At 36.2% G+C, this 24,519-nt stretch overlaps 1 protein-coding gene across 1 annotated transcript in view; it reads left to right on the forward strand.

Moving 5' to 3' along the window:
- The window catches only part of ARHGAP15 (Rho GTPase activating protein 15), a 596,409-nt gene that overhangs the window by 323,073 nt on the left and 248,817 nt on the right, over positions 1 to 24,519 (forward strand). The window contains exon 9 of the mRNA XM_026510055.4: positions 24,312 to 24,434. Coding sequence (XP_026365840.1) covers positions 24,312 to 24,434 — 123 coding nt within the window. The remainder of the gene's footprint in view (positions 1 to 24,311; positions 24,435 to 24,519) is intronic.

Raw genomic sequence — 24,519 nt, forward strand, 5'->3', positions numbered from 1 at the left:
TATCCCTAACCAACTTTCTACTTTTAGAAGAGGCAAAAGTTAGACCAAAAAGGTACTCTGTAAGTTAGGGTTCAATCAGAGAAGCAGAACCCCTACTAGTAGGAAGGATGGACAGATGCACAGACAGATAATTAGAGAGAAAGATACCAAGGGACAATTATGGGGGCTGGCTTAGCAAGTTTGAAGTCCAGAGGGCAGGCAGTCAGGGGAAATCAGGTCCAGACTGGAATTCCTCAGGCAGGAGCAATTTGGAGTCTCTGACCTCAGACAAGGCATAAACCCTCTTCTAAAGAGCTCACTTCCGATTAACTTAAAGTCTACTGATTAGAGACTTTAATTTCCTCTGCAAAATCCCTTCATGGCAGCACCTCGATTAGTGTGTGATTGAATAACTAGGGTCTGTAGTTCAGCCTAGTGAGGCTGACACATTAAAAAGCCATCACAGGCACATTCATTTCCCCAACGTCACACAGCTGTCAAGTGGCTGGGCAAAATTAGAATTAGCTGCCCTACTCTGCTGTTCATTCTGTGACGGGTAGACCTGGCAGAAACTCACACACTTCTCTGTCCTGTTTGTGAAGATATCTCCACTCAACAGCAAAATTCTACTTTCACCTGTATGTTTCACCCTTTTTCTGAAAAACAAGATTATAAAATGACTTATAATTCTTGGAATGCCTATAAATTTATTTTAATCAAAACCACTTATTTAGTTTTGATTGGGTGAAACTGAAGACAGCCAAGGCCAGCCTAGCTGGAACTTCTAGAGTTTTGGAAGTAAAGGCTATCTTCTTATAAGAATAAGTTAAATGGCCTCTTTAGATTTATTAAATTGATGTTAGAATCAAGATCGGTGATAATTTCTTTATTTATATTTATTTTAATGGTGACTTAGTGAGTTAGATATAATTTGATAGAAATAAAGAATAAGCTGAAATTGGGGCACCTGGGTGGCTCAGTCAGTTAAGTGTCTGCCTTCAGCTCAGGTCATGATCTTGGGGTCCTGGGGTTGAATCCTACATCAAGATCCTTGCTCAGCAGGGAGCCTGCTTCTCCCTCTCCCTCCACAGCTCCCCCTGCTGGTGTGCTCTCTCTCTCTTTCTCAAATAAATAATAAATAAAACCTTAGAAAACAGAATAAGCTGAAAGTATAATTATTTTATAGAAAAAGGAGTTCTAAATTTGAGTAAACAGAACAAATTGCATTAGTGATTGAGGACATACACTAGCATAACCTAAAATGAATTTTTATTAATATAGCAAACATTATGGGAAATATAAAAAGTGAAAATAACTAACTTAATACTTCTCTGTATATTCATGTAAGCTTAGAAAGCTATGCTTAGTCTTGCCAGACAAGTTATTTATATTTCTAAATGTAAATAACAGAAATTTCAATGACAATTTCTCGGCAAGACAATTTCTGTTACAGTGGAAATGATATAATCAAGGCTAGTATTGCTTCTTTACTTGTTAATTGTCAAAACATCTCAAGAAGTTTGTTTTGGAGGACTATGGCATTTCTAGAGATTTCTATTCCAGGCTGCACCCTCATAAAGTTTCTTAGTTTCTAATTTTTCCCCTTTACCATAGGTACTCATGATATCAAAATCCTATTGATTAGATTTGCACATCAACTTAAAGCCTTTTATTGGATAATTTTCCTTCACCTTGTAAGAAAATCCTTTTCATCCTCCTAAAGCAGTGATGTCCTTTTCACAATCAAGTATTTATTATAACAAACTTTGCTTTTTTAAACTCTCTAAAAACCTTTCTTTTAAAATAGTTCCTTAGGTTAATGAACATATTTTACCTTAAAAATGTTGAGATGGGCAGGCTTTCCCCCAGTGTTCCCTCAAAATGGTTCTCCTGGCCCCCTCTTTAACATACTGCTGTATTTTCCCACCTCTTCCCTATTTCTTTCTTTCTTACCCTCTTCCTATTTTTGTTCTTCTGTGGCTTTCCATGAACATTTTAAAATACAATTTAATAAGCACTAGCCAAAAGAGCCAAGATGAGCAAAGTCAGGGCGAAGGAAATGGGAGAGGGAGAAGGAAGAAAGGAGGAACAGTGGGTGCTAAACTGGTTTCTGCAGCTGGTTCTCATTTCCAGGGCTGGACCAAAATCCCACAGTATTTTTACTAAGGTGACCAACTCAGAGACAAGTGAAGGTCTTGGTGATAAAAAGTCTACAATCCTAGAATCATAGATAATTGCTGTAGTCTTTATTCGCAGATATGAGGAATATGGGCTATTAAACGCATAGGAAATCTAGTCACTGAGGCCTTCTTCATTGTGTTGATATCTGCACTTTTAGGGTGTGACTGACACAGTATTTTAAAATCCTCATTTGCACTTTTTTTCAGCAGAAAGCTATGCTGATATATTACATATAGAAAAGCATAAAATGTTTGAAAATATAATTACCTTTTAGACACTAAGCAAGTGAGAAAAAGTATAAATATGTTTTTCTTTTCATCATCTCAGCACATAAAAATTAACTAAGGGCCACCTTTTGTTTTATTAGCAACAGCGACATTTTTAATTAGCTTCACTATCTCCATTTGTGCTTCGGTATGACACTTTTCAAAAGCCCAAACTCACGTCAACTCTAGTTCCTTCCGCAAAAGAAGACAGAAAAGTCTTCCCATCCCTTGGATTGCTTGTGTCTCTCTTGAGGACTCTATTTAACAGACGGCCATGTTTGCTGGTCAACAAACCAGTTCGTTGAACAGCAGTGACAACATAGAAACTGAATTCTTTCTTTATTTCTCTTCATTCCAAAAATCATTTCTGTTGTGCTGCTGTCTCTGTAGTTTGCTTTTATCACACTGGCTGGGACAAGACAGGTTGGGGAGGTTTAGAAAATATGGGGTCTTAGCAAATATCCCAGGTTGATAAAGTGATTTCAAAGAAGAACTTTTATTTTGATTGGCTATTGTATTTTCAATCTGTCATGGTTCCCTACTTCCATATAGGAGGACAAATTATTTGGGCCAAACAATACAGTGCAGTTTGGAAACAATTGGCTTTTATGGGCACAATCTTATTCTTTACATATCCATTTTTTTAAAATTGTGAAAATCGAGCCAATTTTTTTTTTCAAAACAATGCGGTTTCTCAAGACTCATGGAAAAGACAGCTTGAATTGAATATTTTTTTTTCAATTTCAGCTTATGAGGGAAAAGAGTTGGTTGTATAAATCCAGCATATATATTTGTCCAAACATTCATACATTGTGTTTTGAGTATTAGTGGAAAGAGTATTTTACTTGATGGGTTTTATCTTCTGGTTTAGTTCTTCAAGTTCCTGACTCCTCGTCCTGTACTCATAAATCAAGCATATTCAGGCACAAAGCAGGTAATTGAGGGGAGCCGTTCGCTTGGTAATTCCATCCTCTCTTTTGTGCACACATTTGCAAATGTAAGTGATTTGCATCTGGCAGACACCCTTGAGGGGCTTGTCTATCCTCCCGTCATTTTTAGACATCCAAGAAGTTTCTTTGTAAAACTCTCATTCTGTGATGCCAGATGGTTGATGCCACCCCACAACACCATATTTTGAGCAAGGAGGACCAGTTTAGCAGGTAGATGAAACAACACCCATTACAATTATTGTCACATCTCCCCGTTCAGTAATGGCAAAATGTACTTCTCATCACATGTTCATTCCAAACGCAAAAACGAGTAAAATTGATATGGTTTTCCTTTTACACTAAGAATTGGGCACAGCTGCTCCCTTACAAACGTTAAAAGAAGAAAATACAAGATAATAACATCTTTAATTTCTCATGTTTCTCAGCATCTCTTAGAAAAATAGCTTCGCGATACATGTCTCTGTGGCCTGAAAACACCTACGTTTGCTACGCTTTTAAGCACCACTTTCCTTCGTATTATAAAATGAGAGAGGAGAGATTTCTAGCAAACATAAAGACTTGGGGATCCAAGGAAATGGATCTGAAAACTTGAAATAATGCCTCGTCATAGTGTTCAATTCCATGATTTCTTCTGCAGTCTTCTGTTTGATCACTTTTCTATACCATTCATTTGCCCTGTCTGGCAAAAAGGTTGAGCTAATAGCTGTGTGCATGGCAAATATTCAGTAAGCACGGACATTTTAAATCCTTGCTAGACTTTCAGTTATTTGTTCTTTCCCATGAAATTAAAGTGCATTGATCAGATAGGTAAGAGTGGTTAGCTTTGGACTGTACAATCTTCAAGGATTTGTATACACCATAAACTAATGTATAAGTACAACAAATAGACATTTCTTACTTGACTGAAGAACGTTAAGATAAACCCAAATGTCTGAAACTATTGTTTCCCTCCTTCAAGAAGATTGGTTAAAAACTTCCCTGAGAACACCTTCAGATCACATCATAGACATAATACATAATTCAAGTTATTAACTTTTTCCATTTAGGCTTACAGATCTTATAGATGCAAGTCTTTTACAAGAAGAACAAGATTTTCATGGAAAAATATGAATTATACAGTAGTTATATTGAGTCTTTATTGCTAATGCACAAGGGGTTCAGAACCATAATGACGATATTGGGCACTTAAGTCATTAGGCTGTCATATTACAGCAAAATTATTTGTACTATATAATCAGTTTCCTTTTTTATATTACACAGATCTAAGCTTAGTTCATCTATCTTTGCCATTACAGTACTACTTTGTTGTTGTAAATACCTTTTTTTTAAGGATGATTTGAGTATGTTCATTGTAGTTTAAGTTCATGTTTATTAGACCTTTGCTTTCTTAAAGCTGGGAAACAAGATCAAGGGAAGTTTGCAATCTGCCTCACGGTGTCTTGTTTGATTATGTATTGCTTCACAGTGTCAATTGCTATATAGTTTATATTTTAAGTACTTACATGCACACTAAAAATTTCAAGGGGAATGGGAGCCAGTTTTCTTTTTTTTTCTTTTTTCTTTTTTTCCTAGTAACATTTTCATCCTACTCATCATATTTAAGACATGATCTTGTTCTTAAAATTAAGGCAGAATTCTGTTGATATTCAACTTTTCTTTAGGGATTTTTAAAGATGAACATTTTAAAATGATATCTGATGACTATTTTCAATAAGAACAAAGTCATTTGGAGGAAAAATAAAGTTGGTCCTGAAAGCTTCAGCTGAAAATCAAGGTGAATATGGCTTTGGTTTTGATAACTGGTTCTGGGGTTTCATAAGCCTATTAGAAATGAATATTATTATTATTCAACTAGTCAAGCTGCTGTCTCAGAATTTGCTTTGCTTGTATTCAAAGTCATGATGGATTGGTTGTTATATTATGAAATCCTTGGGTTTATGACACAATATAGCCCACCTGGCCCATAAAATGCTTGGGTTCCTTTGTGAGTGGTGTGTGTGTGTGTGTGTGTGTGTGTGATGTAAAAGTTGGGAGACATATACACTTCTGAGCTTGAATAATTTTTGGCTGAGACTATGTGAATTGATTCCCATACTGGGAAATGGCATACAAGTAAAATCAGTAGTCTATTCAAATCATTGTACAGTCAAGTCAGCTAAATATATGGCAATTAAGAGCAAAACCAAACCTCAAATTGAACAAAACCAATTTATTCTGTAGTCAAGTATATACTATATCTGAATGTGTGTGTCTCCAATTTTTCTCCCCAGGCCAAAACCACGATTTGGGGAATACATTGTAAACCAGACAGTGCCTACCCAGTCTTTTCTATATTAAAATAGATGATCTGAAACTGACCGTTTGTGAGAATTTAAATGTTGTATTTTGCCATGAGTTTTCAAAAATGTACTTCTAATTAAAAGGAAGGTCAAGTAGGCATTGCCACTTTGAAATTATTATAACTGTCCTGAGCACAGGAAGCACATTTTAAACTTAAAACACCTAGCCACTGAAAATCTATAGTTAAACCATTCAGTCCTTCCAGATATATTTTGGTGTTTAGGTATAAAACCACTTGGCGAGATAACTAGCATGTTTCACAGGGGGCACACTTCAACAGAGCAGCACTTGACAATAGGCATACTAAAATTCAGAAGTCTAATTATTGCAGATAAAAGAGTAGAGTAACTCATTTGACCCATTCTAGCAACTTGAGATACAGTGAAAGTCATCTTGCTTTTCTCCTAATTGTTGTCTGTCATGAATCACTCTGGATCCCCATGCAAACGGTCCTACAGAGATGCTAACATAAAGTCAGGGGGAGAAAGAATTGGAAATACAACTCATATCAGAAAAAGTCTCTGGTTGTGGGGGCTCTGACTTCTGCCATGGGCACGTGGCTTTGGGTTGAAAGCTTTCTTTTCTGACACATCCCCTCCTGCTGCTGTGATAAGATGCTCTCTGAGTCAGATCACGGGACCAGCTGCCTTGATGCCCCCCCGATGGGCTCCAGGGAGTCGTCCCTACACTGACACATGTCCATGTTCAGACATGACACCCAGGGGCTTCCTCTCGAACTGCACTGCTCAACGTGGCTGTCCGTAGCCACGTGTGGTGATTGAGCATTCGAAGTATTTAGTCGGAATTGAGATGCGCTGGCTATAGGTGAGACATACACACCAGATTTCAAAGACTTAGCACAAGAAAAAGAATTTAAAATATCTCATTAATAATTTTTATAGTGATTACATGAAGAAATGATAATACTTCAGATAAACTGGATTAAATAAAATATATTATTAAAATTAAGGCCTGCTGGTTCTTTTTTGATGTGATTACTAGAATATTTATAATTACATATGTGGATGGTACTGGTTTAGGGGGTCTGCGATCTCAGCCACATGCTAGGCTGGAATCAGCCTCTCCAGGAACCTTAGCACCTGCCCCCCAGTCAATTTCTCTTTCTCTCTCTCTTAAATTGATACTGAGAGTTGAGTTTATCATCCTTGTCATTCTTATTATTGTTTGCCATGCAAGCTTTCTACCTTTACAATTTTTTCCCTTCATCTCTCATTCACCTTCCACTTAATAAATACCATCTAGAACAATTTTAGTATATCCTTAGATGTATAAGTATCCTTAAAAGATATTTAGTGTGTTTTGTATATGAGTTCTCTTTTTCTTATTTAAATAAGATAGGACGAATAACAATGTGATTTCATATTCATATCTGTAAATAGGTAAATAAAGAACGAATACCACAACTTTTTCTAGATGTTCAAGGTTTAAAGAAAAGGGCCTGGAGCTGGGGTCTGTTTCTCTTCTCAGGTCTGTTGTGGATATAATTTAAGGCAATCTTTCAATGATGATAACAATTATAATTTTCCTTCTTTATAAAATATTAGGTGGAAATTTACTTTCCTGGGTTTCATCCACACATTAAAAATATTTTAAAAAAAGGAATTAGAGATTTTATTTTTCTAAAAAAGGACTTCAGAGTATTCTTGTATTCATTCAATAAATGTATGCCAAGCACTTACCATTTACCCAGCACTGTTCTAGGTACTGGGATTAGAGTCTCTGAAAAATAAATACAATACAATAAAATACAGGCAAAAATCCTGCTCTTATGGTGCTAACATTCTAGTGGGGGGTAGGGGAAGACATGTCAAAAAAGGAAGTAAAAGATGTATTGGTGAGATAGTGATACTTAAAAACTTTAAAAAAAGAGAGAGAGATAAGGAACACCTACGTGAGGAAGGCTCGTGACTTTGAATAGAGAGGGAGAAGCTGTGAGTGATGACATTTGAGGGAAGACCTAAGCAAGTGAGGAAAATGGCCACGTAGTTATCTAAAGAAAGAATGCTCAGGTCAGAGGGTACAGCAGCATGTGCAAAGGCCCTGAGTTAGGATGTGCTCAAGAAAGAGTAAGGAAGCCAATGTATCTAAAATTGAATTTCTACTGACAATAAGTATAACCAATCATCTCCATCTGATGGTAAGGAAGCTTACTAAGAAGACACTCGCTCTGAATTTTCTTTTACTCTACCTGTCAGAGCTAATCTTGCTTGAAAGTAGTGAATATGGCCCTATGAACTGCAGCAGCAAAGCAAAGGGTCTTCTGCCTACTAAGCTATTCCGTCACCCCTGACCTGCCCCCCCCACTCATAATTTAGCTCCTCAGATCTTTAGATTTTCTCCAGAACTGACATTCCATCTGCAATTAATCAAGTGTTAAGAGTATTTAAAAATTTTTAATATAGAAAAGATGTTTTAGCTGTGATTATTAAAAGATACATTTGTGTGCCCTCAGGCTGCATGGCATGGGATGTACTTCTGAAATGATTGTGATAACAATTATCATTACATAAGGTAATGTTGCTGCCATATTTATCAAAGCAGACCTCCTGCCATTTCTATTTGGTTAGACACAAGATTTCAATCTTAAGGTAATGTATGAAATAAGAGACTTTTATTACTGTTATTTTAAAAGTTATTATTATTATTAGCAAAAATGGTAGTAGTAACCCACACCATACTTTTACCTGGAAGGGTTTATATGGGTGGCACATTTATTTCCATTAAATTTGCAATTAATAAACACTCATGCAGTTAGAGAATTTGGTAGACAATATGCAAAAGTATAAGAAAAAATGAAAACTGTCTCAACAAAAAATTTCTAGGGCTCTTCCTATGTCATATGGACATGGCTCTTTACTGATAGCTACTATTAATATAAGCTTAACATAATTTTTATGTATGTACTCCAAATTTCTTCAAGTATCCATATCTTCTTTCTGTTTAGACATACAGGTATTGTGATTTTTAATTATTAGTTTCCAAAGCCCAAGGACTATCTCCATTTAACTCAGTTTTATGGCGTTCAGAGCAATCTGTAATTTCTGTTAATGATGTTAAGGATGATGAAGATGAGGAAGAAAGGGAGAAAAAGGACAAAGATGGTAACCTACCTGTATACATACAAAGCACTGTGGCCTTTTACATCATAAAATTTAATCCTTACAACACTGCAATTGAGATAATTATATCTCTATTATACAGATGAGGAAATCGAATTCAGGGCGTTGAAGTCACACACTTTCTTAATGGTGGATCTGTGAATTCAAGATCAGATCTCTTAACACAAAAGCCTGTGTGCTTTCTACCATACGTTTTGCTCAGACACTATGCAATTATTAAACTTTTTTTTTTTTTTTTTTTTTTTTTTTTTTACCGACCGCAGACCATGTGTCAGGCTTGATGAGAGTATAGGGAGTACCATTAAATTCCAAACTGTACCATGAAGATCTGCCTTGCCCCACCCTCATTCTTGACTTCAGCATGTATCCCAATGGCAGTTTATTTCCTATGGCCACAAAATTGGCAAAATAAATAATTTTGCCAAAATGTTATGTGACCCAGAGCACATAATTCTCAGTTGGCCATTCCCTCACAATGGAGTAATTAAGTTCAATTTTCCTCAGCAAGGGCTCTGTAACACCGCACCCCACCCCCCAGCTTGCTTAGGCATTACATAAGCCAACACCTGTTTGTGTTGTCAGGAATGTTTTCAGACTAAAGTCCACAGGTGTTTTTTTCATTTTTTTTCTCCCGTGCTATTGAATGAAAATAGCTACACTTGCTTTCTGATGACTAATTTAAGGGAATATTTCCTGGTGGAAATTTCCTAACTGAACTGCTTGACAAAACAGGGAGGGAGTCAGATCCTGCTAGAATATTTCTCTTTTACCCTTGGTTCTGCTTTGACAGTTTGAAGGATTAAGGGATAACAATGACAGTAGTTCTTATTATTACTCGAGTCTTACCGTGCCTTTCTCACCATCCACACTGTCCCTGTTGGAATAGATGCTGATGACTACATCTGTTGTGTTATTTAAAGTAGATCTTTAAGTCAAAATGAGGATGTGTGTGCGTCGCCTCATTTTGAGTTTGCTTAATGTTTCCAACCATATTTTAGAAATAAATCCCAAATGCTTTTTTGCTAAGTGCATTTTCCTTTCAATTTTAAACCTATGTGTATTTTAAAGGTCATTTAATCCGCTCATTTCCAGTTCCTCCGGTCTTAAATCATCACTGTGTTATTTTATGTAAGAGGTACTTAATGTTTCAAGAAGCTTTCAGAGACCTTAAAAACCCAAAGACATTTTTTTCCAAGACCAGAAGTTCTACTTTGTCAAGCGTAAACATGCTTGAAGAAAACCAAGATCTTAGCCTGTTCAATAGTCCAAAAGTTCGAATTTCAGAGGAGTTGGAACTCGGTGAAACGCATTTTCCCATCCACAGCTCAATCCTCTCTATCCCCTCTTAATTTAGGCTGAAACACATGGAGAGGATATCCAGCAAAGCACTCTCCTCAGTGACATCTGTGTCAGGAGGGGTGTCCTTACAATTGGCAGCAGGATCCTCTCCCCCCAGGGAAAGGGAAGGCTTAAGACCCCAAATAATAATAATCTATTACAGATTTCAGATTGCCAAAAGTTAAAGAAAAGGATAATAGCAGAACACTTAGCATTGCTACATGTCAAAAGAAAGGCTACTGTAATTTCCCCTTTAGGGTATGTATTTTTCATATTATTATGCATAATTCTGCATATAAATGTAAATATATTTCCATATTCTATTCAAAACTCTCTAATTCGAAATATGTAGAATAAAACAATTGTATGAATTCACTTAGATTCAAATATAAAATTCCTGGTCACTGGAAGAACTGGGCCAGTAGTGGGCGCCTACAGCAACAAAACTGGCTCCCCGGGAGCAATCTTCTGGATTTAGGGACAGTGTTTCTAGTCAAATTAAATCTGGGATTAAAGAGACATAAGAATTTTCTGATAAAAACCCAGAAATCGTGACTGAGAAACTTGAATCGAATCTTTACCTTTCTGCTCCTTCCTAAGTGGCTTTAGGCAAGTGGCTTAAACAATTTGGGTGTCTTTTTCCTCATCTCAGAAGTGAGGAGCACTGACTCTATGTTCCCTCAAGTTCACTCCAGAGAGAGTTAATATTTCATGTTTCACTCTGACACAATCTGTGCCCAAGAATGGGTTATCTGATGGTCAAAAAACAAGAAAAAGCTTGGCAATTTGATTACAGTGAACTCATTTAGAAAAATAAAGATTTGAGATAATAACTGGTTTTTGACAGAAAGTAAATCTCCCGTCATATTTTTTAATGGAAAGAAGAGCTAATCTGAAGGTGTGGCTGGAAAGCGGAAAGCAGGGTCATTTGGCACACACAGTGACCACCGTCTCAATACAGGACCCCAGATAGTTTCCAAATGGACAACAAATAAAGCAGCCGGGATCCTGAGCACATCAAGTGTCACAGTGATATGCGCCTTTATGGGTCTTTTCCTATTTTTTCCCCTTCTTTAGAAATGTACGTTATGAATTATGATTATTGCAATGGAGCCAAGTATTCACCGGGCTCCAGCTAGATCTTTGTTTAGCGAGCATAAGCTCACTGCCAGCTGCAAACTGCAGCTGTCTGTCAGCATTTGTGAGGACAAACTGCTCCACTATCCCTGAACACTTAGCCATAGACTGCATACTGTGTCCGCAGATCTGCTCAGCATACCCCGTGCATTTTCAATACACTTCTTGTGGGGGACGGTCTCAGCGGTTCGCACGCACATTTTGGCGCAAATAGCTAGAAGCTTATGTCAAAATGATTCCTCTAATAGAAGGTTCTGTCCCACTAAAGCTATTTTGTGAGGGACTAACTGACTGGCCTGACATTTCCTGATCTTTCTCTGACAAAAGCATGGGAGGCTGCCATTCTGACAACTAAGTGTTCTTCAGGACATTGTGACCCCTGCAAAGAATGCCGAGAGAGCAGAGCCGAGGCCAGGAGCCTGTCTCAGAGTGAGGGAATGTGGGAGTGAGAAGGCCACAGGCAAGGGGCAAAGCCAGGGGAAGGGCATGGCCCAGGGTGCTGAGTGCAGCCATTCTCCTGGGCCATAGCATGGGGCAGGAGGCAGGACTCAAAGGGATCCTTATCTCGGGAAAAACCCTAATCTAGAAGTTTCAAGTAAACTTGGAACTGTGTTGCTTAATAAGGGGCTTTGAAGAATGACATATTTTGCTCATGTAGCTTTTACCACCCTTCTAAGCAAAATAAATAAATAATAAATAAATAAATAATAATTTCCAGCCACACTTAGGATAGGAGAAAAACTGACAGCACCATCCCACATTGAATTCAGCATTTGTAGAGTTAACCAAAATCTCTCCTGTTTTATCGAGTGACTCATGCGAGCTGGAAGTGTCATTTTTTAGAGGGGTGGCAATTTTAGGAATACCCTGAGAATTATGCTAAGAATTTAGGATTACCCTGCTTCCCCCAGGCATTTAGATACAGTAAACTGTGAGCTTCTTAAGGAGTACAAACTAGGACTGAAGTTTCTTTGGGCCCGGGAATGTGCCTAGGACACTGCAGAAAGCATGAGATATGATCAGTCAGTACTTGTGGAAGGTATGTTGTTTAGGTTTTGTTTAATAATAATATTTTCAAATAAAAAAATAAATCTGGAATTTTTCCCACTCACGGGGTATTATGAGAACTGCTCTTTGTTATGTAAAAGCATAATTTCAGTAAGAAATGTGCCCTCTTGGGAAGAAAGGAACAATGCAAAGTCAAATTAATAATAAAACTGTACAATACATAGCATATGGCCAAAGCTGGCCTGAGTCGCTCACTGGAGAATACATTCTAAGGTTTGGGAAAAGTCACATCCCTGGGGGGGGGGGGGGGGAGGTAGTGCTGTGTGTATTTGTGGGCAGGGCAGCAATGACCCAACATAAACACTTTCTTTCCCACAACTTAAACATACACACAATACTTAAAATAGTTTCATTCAGGGGTAGAAACCATGAGAGTCACAGGATCATTAAACAATAGCAAAGCTCTGTTAGTCCATGATCTTTCCATATTCAAGAGGATTGTAAAATAAAAACAAGACTCTGCAAGGGATCGATATTTTCCAAAGGAATAGCGTCTTACAGTACAAGACTATTTGGCTTGCTAAGTGCCTTCACTTCTCTCTGTGTCATAGTTTGCTGCTTCCTTCATTGAGAAACCTTTTTGCTGGATGTGTTACATACGATGAGCTTGGGTGTTATAATAAACAGAGAGGAAGGCTCAATAATGTATTTCAGTTAGGAAGAAGCACTTGAAAGAAATTGGTTTTGCTATACACATGATGTGAGCCAATCAATAGTGGTTTAGTCTGACAAGCACTGTCAATATCCATTGTCACAGTTCAGAAAGTCTTTAATGGATAGTTCTTCAAAACCCAATGATTTCAACACATGTTCAAAGTCTTGAAATATACTCTACCTGGCAGAAATTAATCACAGATAAACTCTTGGCGTTGTATACAAGTACTTTTTTTTTTTAACTGAGAGCCAATTAGCAGTGAAAATTGTATCTATATTAATATATATTTAATGTTATGTAAATTAATATATATTTAATTTATACAACAGCTAAAGTTATAATCTAATAATACCAGATACATAGTAAATGCCCAGTAAATATTGAAAAAATACGAGATAGTGGGATGGAAGTTGAGGAAGGCATTTTTCATACCACCTGTTCTGTTCACTTACTGATTATTACAATCATAACTGTGATAGAAAACGTCTATCATAACCTCGTAATTCATAACTGTTAGTGTTTATTGAATGTTTATTATACACTAGACATTGTGCTGGGTGCTTTGCAAATAATGGGGCATTTAATTTACACAATAGTCCTTGGTACAGATAGTATCAGCCCCATTTAGCAGATGAGAAAATAGAGACAGAAAGAACTTACATTGCTTGAATAAAATCAGACCTCTGTTGGATGACAGTTGAGATTCAAATTCAAAATCGAAAACGTGTAGTATTGAAAAGAGAGAGAAGAAATGAATGAGAGAGAAAGAAATATAAATTTGTTTTTTTTTTAAAGAAGCAACATTAGCTGTTGGAAGGAGGCCATAGATTAGTGGCTCTTATCTGCTTTCTCTCTAAATGCTGATCCTGAAGTTTTATTCCTATGAAGCAACCAGGAATAAAAGAAGCCGACTCGGGTTGGGCAGAGAGAAGAATGAAATTTCCTGGCTTGGCTGAGAGAAGTGCTCAGGAGTTTACAGATGAGAATGCATGTGCTCATACTATTGTGGACTAGGTGTAGGTCTGTCTGTCTTTGAAAAAGATTGTATGAAGACAGGAGTCAAGGACTGAAAAATGGAGAGATCTGGCTAGGTTGCTAGCCTGTTTGCTTTAAAGGGAGTCCCAATCCCCACCCTACGTCTCTACTTCTATATTTATTCCTGTCTTGCCACATACAGCCACCTGGAGCATGAAGAGTGATTCTCATATTTGCTCACAGCCCAATAGCAGAAGAGCTCAGTTTGTGTTCGTGGTGGTGACGGCTCTGTGCAACCCAGATGCCGTCTTCAGCTGTTGTGACTGGCCATCCGGAGAGTATTCAGCCATCAACTCTGTTGCTGTCCTGTGATTCACGCATCTCACCTAAGGCAACTCATTTTCCCTTTTAGGTCCATAGTGATGCACACCACCTAGAATGATTTCAGCCAGCAGTTTAAGTACAGTGGATAATTTAAGACCGTAGGTTGGAAGTATCACAAGTACTTGACTATAGTGGGAGGCTATTGCCGTCTCTCTACGTCCTTAGAACTTTGACAGCATTGCCGAACAGATGGACAGGCAGGCCGTGGGGCAGGTTAGGAGTTCCCACGGGCTCAAAATCAGGCAGCCCTACATTTGGTTTTGCTGCTGCCACTTATTTGCTACGTGACTTAACCTCTCTGAACCTCAGATCCTCATCTGTAGACTGGACAACAGTAAGAGAACCCACTGCATTGAATGGTTATGAGGATTAAATGAGACGTAACATACTTGGTACAGTTTCTTGTCACATTGCCAGTAGTCTAAAGACAATAGTCATTATTAATAATACGTGTGATATTAGGATGATCAGATTGGCTAGTTAAAGTAGAAATTGGGTCTGCTTTAAAAAGATTAATAATATATATATCACAACACTTAGATTTAAGAAAAGGTAAATATATATTTATTTATATATCATATATAAAAACGGTAAATTACATATATCTTATATATATAAATTGAACTTTTCCTACAATCTAAATACTTCAGTCCACCACTTCCTCTCAAATATTATGTAGCTTAAGATTTCTCTCAAACTACCTATGCCTGTAATATATATTTTTATGTCCTAGTTCAAATGTTTATGTTTAAAAAATGCAGGATACACTGTAGCATATTCTTGATCACACATAGGGCCAGGAGTTTACAGATTAAAGAGAAAGCTTCAAAGTTGTCATATATTACTCTCCTCTATACCCTCTGAGAATATATTCTCACAAAGGTACAAACAAGTACGCTCACACAATATGTAGTTGTAACTCTCTCTATTTCTGTCCATCTGCAAGGAAGATTTAAATACCACCCACCCAATTCAAATACTGCTAAGCACGGTCTAGTATCTGAGTCAGTATGTAAAATCCGCATTGAAATTGCCCAATACTCTTAAATATGAATGTCATTTCATTCTACAACTTGGCTTTTTTCCCTCATAGAATTCTAAGTGTTAATTTCCTAGAATCTTGCCATGCTGTTACCTCTATGGTGGAATTGTCATGCCTCCAAACTCTATTGTTATTTTATTTATTTATTTTTTTAATTTTTAGTCTCTGATGTTCACATTCATCTATAGGGCTCTTCTCATTTGAATTGGCTATGGCCTGTTTTCTGTCACCAGCAGAGAACCCATTCCCGTATTTAATATACGATCTTTTCTCGTGGAAAATATATTTCTACTATATGGTGCCCTTTGTCTGGATTAATGCCCTATGTCGTTGTTTTTTTCTTTTTTTTAGTCATTTCACTTTCAAAATCATCTACTGCCTTAGCTCAGTAGCCACTTACTTTACGAATTTATCAAAGTTTTGAACAAGTGACAAAGTTTTATTGACACTGTATCAAGTCATAAGAAGACAAGAGAAAATATCTAGTCAGTAGAAGATGCCTTGATGATCTGAATCTTTACATCTTATACTGCATCTGATTCCATTTCAGGGAAAAAAAATGTATCATTTGTCTTTACACACACTATAGATTTTTGCTATTGTGGTATATTTTCTCTTCTTTCCTTTTTTTTTTTTTTTCTGACTACGTAGTATTTTCATAACCTTTGAAGCAAATATCTTTTGCAACTCTGGTTCACAAAAAGAAGCCCGATACACTTAAAATTGAAGGCAAATTACATCTGCGGTAATGTTACTCAATATTTGCACTACAAAATTGAAGTTGGCATCATCGTCATCATCATCATCATCAAGAAGATTATATAATTCAAAGCTGTACTAAACTATAAAGAGTTTAAACAAAACGCCTTGACATACTATAGAAATACATTATCAACCTAAACACGTCTCAGATATATTACCAGCAAAGTAACAATATTAGGCCTATACATGAAAAACAATGAAGATTTACATCATAGACAGATGAATGCATTAGAGGTAGAAAAACGGATATATCTATTACTGAGAAAAGCGGTCATGGAATTTCCATATGGCTGAATGACGGGGACATGACAGTAAACTGTCAGCTCTTTATTGACACTGAAAATGGAAAAATATGGTTAGATTTGACTATTTATACTAGATAATTGAGTCTAAAAGTAACCTTTTTCATTGTATGAATTCTCACTTCTCTTTAAATGGGTAGATAGCATCAATATGAATCATGGATAGATATCATCCACACACCCTTCGGTTTCAAACTGATCATTTATTTTGTATTCCTAAAATATCTAAGCGGGAATTAAGTGGTTAAAACAAAGCACTGCTGTTAAAATGCTCTGCATTCCCTCTTCCAATTATTTCCAGATTTAATCGTGATTTGTGTTTCAAGTAAGTCACTTAAAGTTTCAATAATTTAGTTTCTCAGGCTACAGGTTGGGGGTTGAAATTATGACTTCTATTTACATTGAGCATGTGAAAGAAAGAGAGATTAAATGACCAACAGTATATTAAACCCAAACTTACCCTTTCTGCCCACTCTGACGCAGGGAGTTACCTGGAAAGTTTTGCCAGCTCTAAAACCACGTGCTGGAGAGGGCAAAGCAGTATATATTATAGCTTCATGAATTAGCACAAGCATGGATGCCCTGTAAAGGGATCAGGCAGGAGGCTGTAAAATAAATTTTTAAAACTTGATTTCTCTTTTCAATCAATTTTGGGTAAGGCGTTCTTGTTTCCATAATTTAGAAAGTGGTACAACAGGACAATTCCTGATATAAGAAGGTCATAATTGGAAAATAGGAGTGGAGACAATGCAGAACTCTGTTATGTAATCCATGTGAGGGTTTGAGAAGTGTTTTGGAATCTCTTGGGATTAAGAGCCTGATATAACTTTATTTTGTCATTTCTTTCTTGATCTCCCTCCCTGGACACTTCGGTGTGGTAAGATGATTGTAACTGCCGCCAGCTTTGCCTTGAACATCCTTCTAGACTCACAGTGTCGGGAGCTCCCAGCGGCTAATACAGCTATCTATCTGCACCTGATGTCGTTCTCTATGTAAAACCTCACCAAAAAAGGGACAAGTAGCCTAGATAGTTGTTTGTAATAGCATTTCCTTTAGCAACATTTCTGAAACGTTAGCTCTCCAGTATTTCCAAATTAAAAAAAAATAATAATAATAACAGCATGTAAGTGTAACATGGGAATACCGCGAAAACAGCAGTTTGGCAGGAAAAGGGGATATTTCAAAATAAAGTCCCCAGCAAGAAAAATTCTGGCAGATGCACAATTCTGGATCATATTATCCAAACCGTTGGATTCTGGAAAAATTGAGGGTTTTCTTTTGTGGTTCTCATCCCTTAATAGAATGGTAGTGAATGTTCCTCGCCCAAACTGTGTTGATTCCCCCTCCCATTACTAAAGTTGAAAAATAAATATACAAAGGGCACTCCTTAAGATAAGCTTTCTCACCCTTAAAGGTGGTTTTAACACCAAAATGGCCGGTATAAACCTTGTGTTGTGCTAATGCCTATTTTCATATGCAATATTTATCAAAGATCATCTTAAAAAGCCCCCAATCCTTGGGGTGAGCATGGCATAACATATAGAGAAGTTGAATCACTATGTTATACACCTGAAACAAATGTAAAATTGTGTGTCAACTGCACTCACATAAATTAAAAAAAAAAAAAAAAAAAAAGCCCTCGATTCTAACTATCCCTTGGTGCGAGCAGCTTTAACGGCAATTAAATCTCTCCGTGGGTTAAGAATGGTGCTCAAAGCTAATGCCTTTGGCCTGTGTGTTGAGACTTAAATTGTATATTGTTATTGAAAATTCTTAGGCTTTCAAAAATACTCTGGGCTTGAAAGAAAAGATCACCCATCAGTGGAAAAAAGAGAGGAAGGCATAAAGGAAATATAAGCAAATTCTAGAATACCTGGAAAGCTAATCCAATTCAGGTTAACTTTTTGTGGAGGTAAAAATATGTAGAATTAAGAGTGATTCCTTTGTAAATCAGATTAAATGCTTTAGCATTTAAACCGGCATCGCTTTAGTCTCTTTTCATTTTTGAATAAAAAGTTTAAACGGGAATGGAAAAAAAACTGCTCATTGGCTTAACATAAATCTTTAAATTGCACTAAACTTCACCCTCAAAAAGTAGTTGAATCTCTGAGGAAAAAGAAAAGGCTGAATTCTATTTTTCATAAATGATGGATTATTGTACCACACTGTGTATTTTCCAGTAAAGTGTCCTTTTATTTGCACTGTGTGATTACAAGTTTCTAAAAGTATGTGTGGGGTCACTTGGGTGCTGTGGGAAAATGGAAGGAACACTGTTCTGTTAAAATCAGTAGTGAAATCAGAAGCAAACTATGTCCTGATTATCATAGGCATGTGTTTAAATTTTGCCTTCCTTAATTGGTGATGTTGTATTTACTTAAAATGAACAATTTGGCAAGTTTTTCTCCCTTGACAACAGAAAAGGGTAAACTGTTTTATAAGTTTGGCTGTTAAAATCAGATTTGTAAACCACAATATTCAAAGACTTTTACTGCTGTTTACAGGGACCCCATGATGGACTTTGCTTTATAACCATGTGCTTTTTACATTTTTAGTTCGTATTTATAGCGCTTTCAAGTTATTTGCTTAATAAAAAGTATGCTATATATTATAGCCATCTATTGACTTTAACTTCTGCATTACTCTTCTTAGAACAAAATGAGTGGAATGAGTGATAGTAAAGGTCTTGTAATTTGACTTGTCATCTGAGGATGATTATTTATGGCATCAGGAAATAGAAGTGGACAGTCTAGTCTGTCTCCAGGAAAGTCATCCTCAGAGGCAACTTTAGAGAGTTGGGCTGGGTTAAAACCAGTGTGATCACACCCAGGACCCTGCTACTTTCTCAGTGTTTGTGAGAAGGAAACAAGACAAAGCATTTAAAAATATTTTTTCATGTGTTTTGAAAAACTAATGTACCTTACATATATGTCTCACATGTAGACCAGATGGTGATATTGAAACAGCATATATGTTTCATATTTTATATATAAAATATTTTGTATATATTTCATAAGTGTTTTATATATATTTTATATATAATATTATAAAGGTAAATATATAAAATATATAAACATATAATATATAAAGGTATATTTACACAATTATGTAAATATTTCCATTAAATGTTTCTATATATTTAAATATACATTTATTCATATATGTGTTAAAATATATACTTATATATAAAAATATGTAAAACATACAGAATATAAAATATACAAATATATTTTATGTTTATATATAATATATACTTTAATATTTTAAATATTTTTATACTTTATATATTTAAAATTATATATATTATACAAATATTATATATATAAAATTAAGAATACTATCACCAGAGTACCGAAGGGATTCTGAAAGATATAACTCACTGTATAATTAGTTTCATAATCTTGCATTCATACTCTATGTACTTTCTAATCACATCATTTTAAGTAGTTCTAAAAAGGCAGAAAAAAATGCCTCTTTTGATTCTGTGTTTCTTGGCATTCTGTCATGGAAAGTGACAAGATTTTGAGGTGAGACTAGAAATAGAAAATATTACCTTTCGTAACGTGTGAAAATTCAGATTGATTAGGCCATATTATTTCAAAAGCAGACTTGAGACCAAAATTACCCTGAGGAAAATTTTTTTTTTCTGAAGGATATTAAGGGTCTGTTTCTTCAGCCTCCAGTACTAGAACCCAGACCACAGGGCTTTGATAGAGCTATCATTTGAAGCAGATCATATACGACTAGTGGTCACTGCAGTGACTGGACCCAGATAAAAACTGATAGGATATGATGGTATATCCATAGTATGTGCGCGGCACATTAAGACACTCAGAATGACTCTCTCAATCATACAATTTTGAATCAGTTGATGCCAGCTGTCCATGGTCCTATGAAAGCATTTGTTGCTTGCATGGGTTCTAATGGCACATGCTGTTTTTCCAAAATGATCTGAGGTCAATTCCTCTTCTAGATTCCTAAGTCTGGTACTTCACACTCTGCTGTACCATAATTACATAGGCCATATGCATTCTTAACCACTACAGTGAAATGCAGCACGGCCATGTAGACACGAGGTAGTCAATTTATGTTTGTTTATTTTTTCATCATCTAGTATCACTGTCCAGAAATACAATGTGAGCCACATGTGTAATTTAAAATCTTCTGGTAGCCACATTTCAAAAAGCACAAGAAATATGTTCTAATAATATATTAGTTTTAATAATATACTTATTTACCAACAATATCTAAAACATTATTTCAATCTCTGGCACAGCCTGCATTTCAAGTACCCAACGGCCCCAAGTGACTAGTGGCTACCATGTTAGACAACACAGGTCTAAAGCAGTGCTTCTTAATTTTCAGTTCAGATACACATGGAAAATAATATTTATATAGTCCACTGGAGTGAATGGGAAGGACTGCTCATAGTCAACAGCAGCTGCCCCCAGGTCTCAGGCTGCATCATTCCTACTCAATTACCCTGAGTGTTGAGGGCATCCGTAACTCTAACCCTATAAAACTGGTATGCCAGGCACGACAGTTGGCAATCTCTGGTCTACAACAGTGGTTCCCGGCCTCTTCAAGTGATAGACCCATTGACCTTCCTCCCATGATAATGGTTGTACTTTTGTAACCAATTCCTTTAATAAATAGATAGCAGTAAGATACTAGGTAGATGATAGATCAGATATATATGTTTTATATATATTTATATATAAAATATATAATATAAATATAACATGTAAATATATATACTGTTTATGCTATTTACTATTTACCATATACTATATATACTACACATAATATATATACTTTATACTGTTTATACTATATATATTATAGCAGATAGATACCAGAGAGATGATAGATCAGATATATATGTTTTATATATATAAATATAATATAAATATATACTATTTACTATTTACTATATATGCCCACTACATATATATATACATATATATATATATGATTTGTAAAGAGACATATTATTAAAATAATACTTGTTTTCTCCTTTTTTTTTTTTCACAGTTTCTTTACATTTTCTTAGGGTGTGAGTAGACCTTCCACCACCAGTAAATGAGAACTTAAACAGATCCTGTAACTTTTCCCTTCAGTTTAAAGCAGTGATTCTCAACAGGGAGCAAATCCCCGCCCCCCCCCAAAGGAGACAGTTGTCTGTGTCTGGAGACATTTTTGATTGTCATAACGAGGAGGGGGTCTTACTGGCCTATTGTGAGTAGAAGCCTGAAAAGCTTCTCAACATCCTACTCGTCCTGCACAGGACAGCCTCCTATTACAATAAAGAATTGTCTGGCTTAAAATGTCAATAGTGTCAGAATTTAGAACCCTGCTTTAATGTAATAGAAAATATTATGGTCCAGTTAACTGGCAAGTATTATCTCAATTCAGTATTTAATAGTACCTAATCCCATGTTATAAACAAAACTTTGAACTAAAATTCCAAGGGTGCCTGGGTGGCTCTGTTGGTTAAGCGCCTGCCTTCAGCTCAGGTCATGATCCCAGGATCTTGGGATCAAGCCCTGCATGGGGCTCCCTGCTCAGCGGGGAGCCTGCTTCTTCCTCTCCTCCCCACTCATGCTCTCTCTCGCTGTCTCTGTCTCTCTCTCGCAAATAAATAATAAAATAAAATAAAATAAAATAAAATAAAATAAAATAAAATAAAATTAAGTTAAAACTCCACTCTTCAGCTAGCTGGGAGGAAGGCAAGATGTTTTCCTCTTTCTGTCCTTAGCTTTACACTTTACCCCAAATCCCCATCTTGCTAACATGTTTGCAACTACTCTGTGGTCAAAGCTAGGGGCAAGAGGAAGCAAAAATGTTCTTATTTGACCACCATAAGGTTTCTCATTCTCTGGGCCAGGTAGACTTTTATAGCAGATATTCTCCTATAAGTACTTTTGTGGATTCCTTGGAGACCCCACAAGGAACATTTGACTTCAACTCCTCTAATTCAGGCAATTTATTTTCTTCCAGTTGCACATCTCTCCTGTCTCTCTCTTTTTTTCTTCTCAGATCCTCAGGAGGAGTTAGGTGGTTCATGTCTAGCTCTCATACAATGATAACTTAGCAAATATTTTATACCGCATAGCTACTTCAAAAATACTTAGTTGATTAAAACTGTTCTACTTTAAATGAGTAACTGAGCTCCTGATAAATATATATGTGTGTGTATATATACATACAAAATATATATATATATTTGCTTTCCATTCATTCAATAATACTCCAATAAATTAGAATACCAGATAAAAATCTTGTGAGACTGTTCCCATATCCAAACTTGACCTTGGACAAGTTACTTAACCTCTTTGTCTCAGCTTCTTTGTCTCTAAAATGGGTAGAATTATTTTACACACTTCAAAAGATCACTGTGAAAGTTGATCCAACAAATATTGAGTGAACATTTACATTTACATGCTAAGCAATGTTTGATATATTGGGGAGACATTAGTGAACAATATTTACAAAAGTTTACAAAAATCCCTGCCCATATGGAACTTACATTGCAGTAGAATTAAGTTAAATCATGTTAGATGCTTAGGAAAGTATCAAGCAAGTAGTAGTGTCTCAATACATTTTACATACATTATTATTAACCCAACTGAATGATGGGCTTATTCTAAAATATGATTTTAGAGGAAAAGAGCCCCTACATACCTAAGAGAGTGCCCCCAATTTTCCCATAATGTCATCAACTGGGTTAAGACAAGGGAGGGCCGGTCAAGATCTATTATCTTACAGAGACAATGAATTCTTATCAGTCATTAATAATAAGGTACCTTGAATGTATTTAGACTCTATACTTAATGAAGATCCAAAACTGAAGTGTTCTGTTCATCATGGAATTCACAGCCTTTAGCTTGGAGCCTGATGATCAGTAAGCACTCAGCTAGGGGCGCCTGGGTGGCGCAGTCATTAAGTGTCTGCCTACGGCTCAGGGTGTGATCCCAGCCTTCTGGGATCGAGCCCCACATCAGGCTTCTCCGCTAGGAGCCTGCTTCTTCCTCTCCCACTCCCCCTGCTTGTGTTCCCTCTCTCACTGGCTGTCTCTCTCTGTCAAATAAAAAAATTTTTTAAAAAATCTTAAAAAAAAAAAAGTAAACACTCAGCTAATATTTGTTCAGGAATGAATTCGACACACACCTAACTTTGAAGATAGAGCTTAGGATAGGAAGCTGAGGATAGGGGACCAATGAAGACGTGGAAAAAATCTGAGGCAAATTTGTTTCAGAATTTTACCTAGAACTGGTGGTAATTTCACATCAATAAGAAAAATAGGAAATATCTACTTCAGGAAAAGAAATCACTTTGAGTTAACATAAGAAAGAAGATTGACAAAATTATTTGGGCCAGCAGGACGTTTGAAAATGCCTGGATTACCTACAAGGAGTGTAGAGTCATAATTAATTGAAATTAACATTCTAAGAGCTTTTCCTTTAATTTAGTTGAATTTTTCTTTGACCCTAATTCTGTGTATGGATACAGATAGGTGGAATTATGCAGATAAAGGTTATCATGTTCAATCTGAGGAAATGAAAGTGAAAATAAGTTGTGAATGTATGGAACTAACCACATTCTCATTGCACATTCATGTGGCAAGAGAACTAATATTTTCATACAGGCAAATTTTTACTCATATGCTGTATCCAAACAGAAGGGCTTGAGCTATTAATTCCGGTAGTTCCATAGCTACTGCTTTCTATTCATATTTGAGTAAAGTAATAATCATAAAGGAGAAATTTACCAAAAGCTTTTTTTTTATCTCCAGTGTTCAGACTGCATCATAGTGCTTCCGATACAAGCGACAAAAACCGAGTTAAAAGCAGATTAAAGAAGTTTATCACCCGAAGACCTTCCCTGAAAACTCTGCAAGAAAAGGGACTTATTAAAGGTACAGGAGATTTTATACTTTTACTGTAACAGTGATAAATGAATATGCCTCTGTGTCCATAGCTATTCAGCTCTAAAGAAATTTT

Source organism: Ursus arctos, unplaced genomic scaffold (assembly GCF_023065955.2).
Source record: "Ursus arctos isolate Adak ecotype North America unplaced genomic scaffold, UrsArc2.0 scaffold_1, whole genome shotgun sequence".
NCBI lineage: Eukaryota > Metazoa > Chordata > Mammalia > Carnivora > Ursidae > Ursus > Ursus arctos.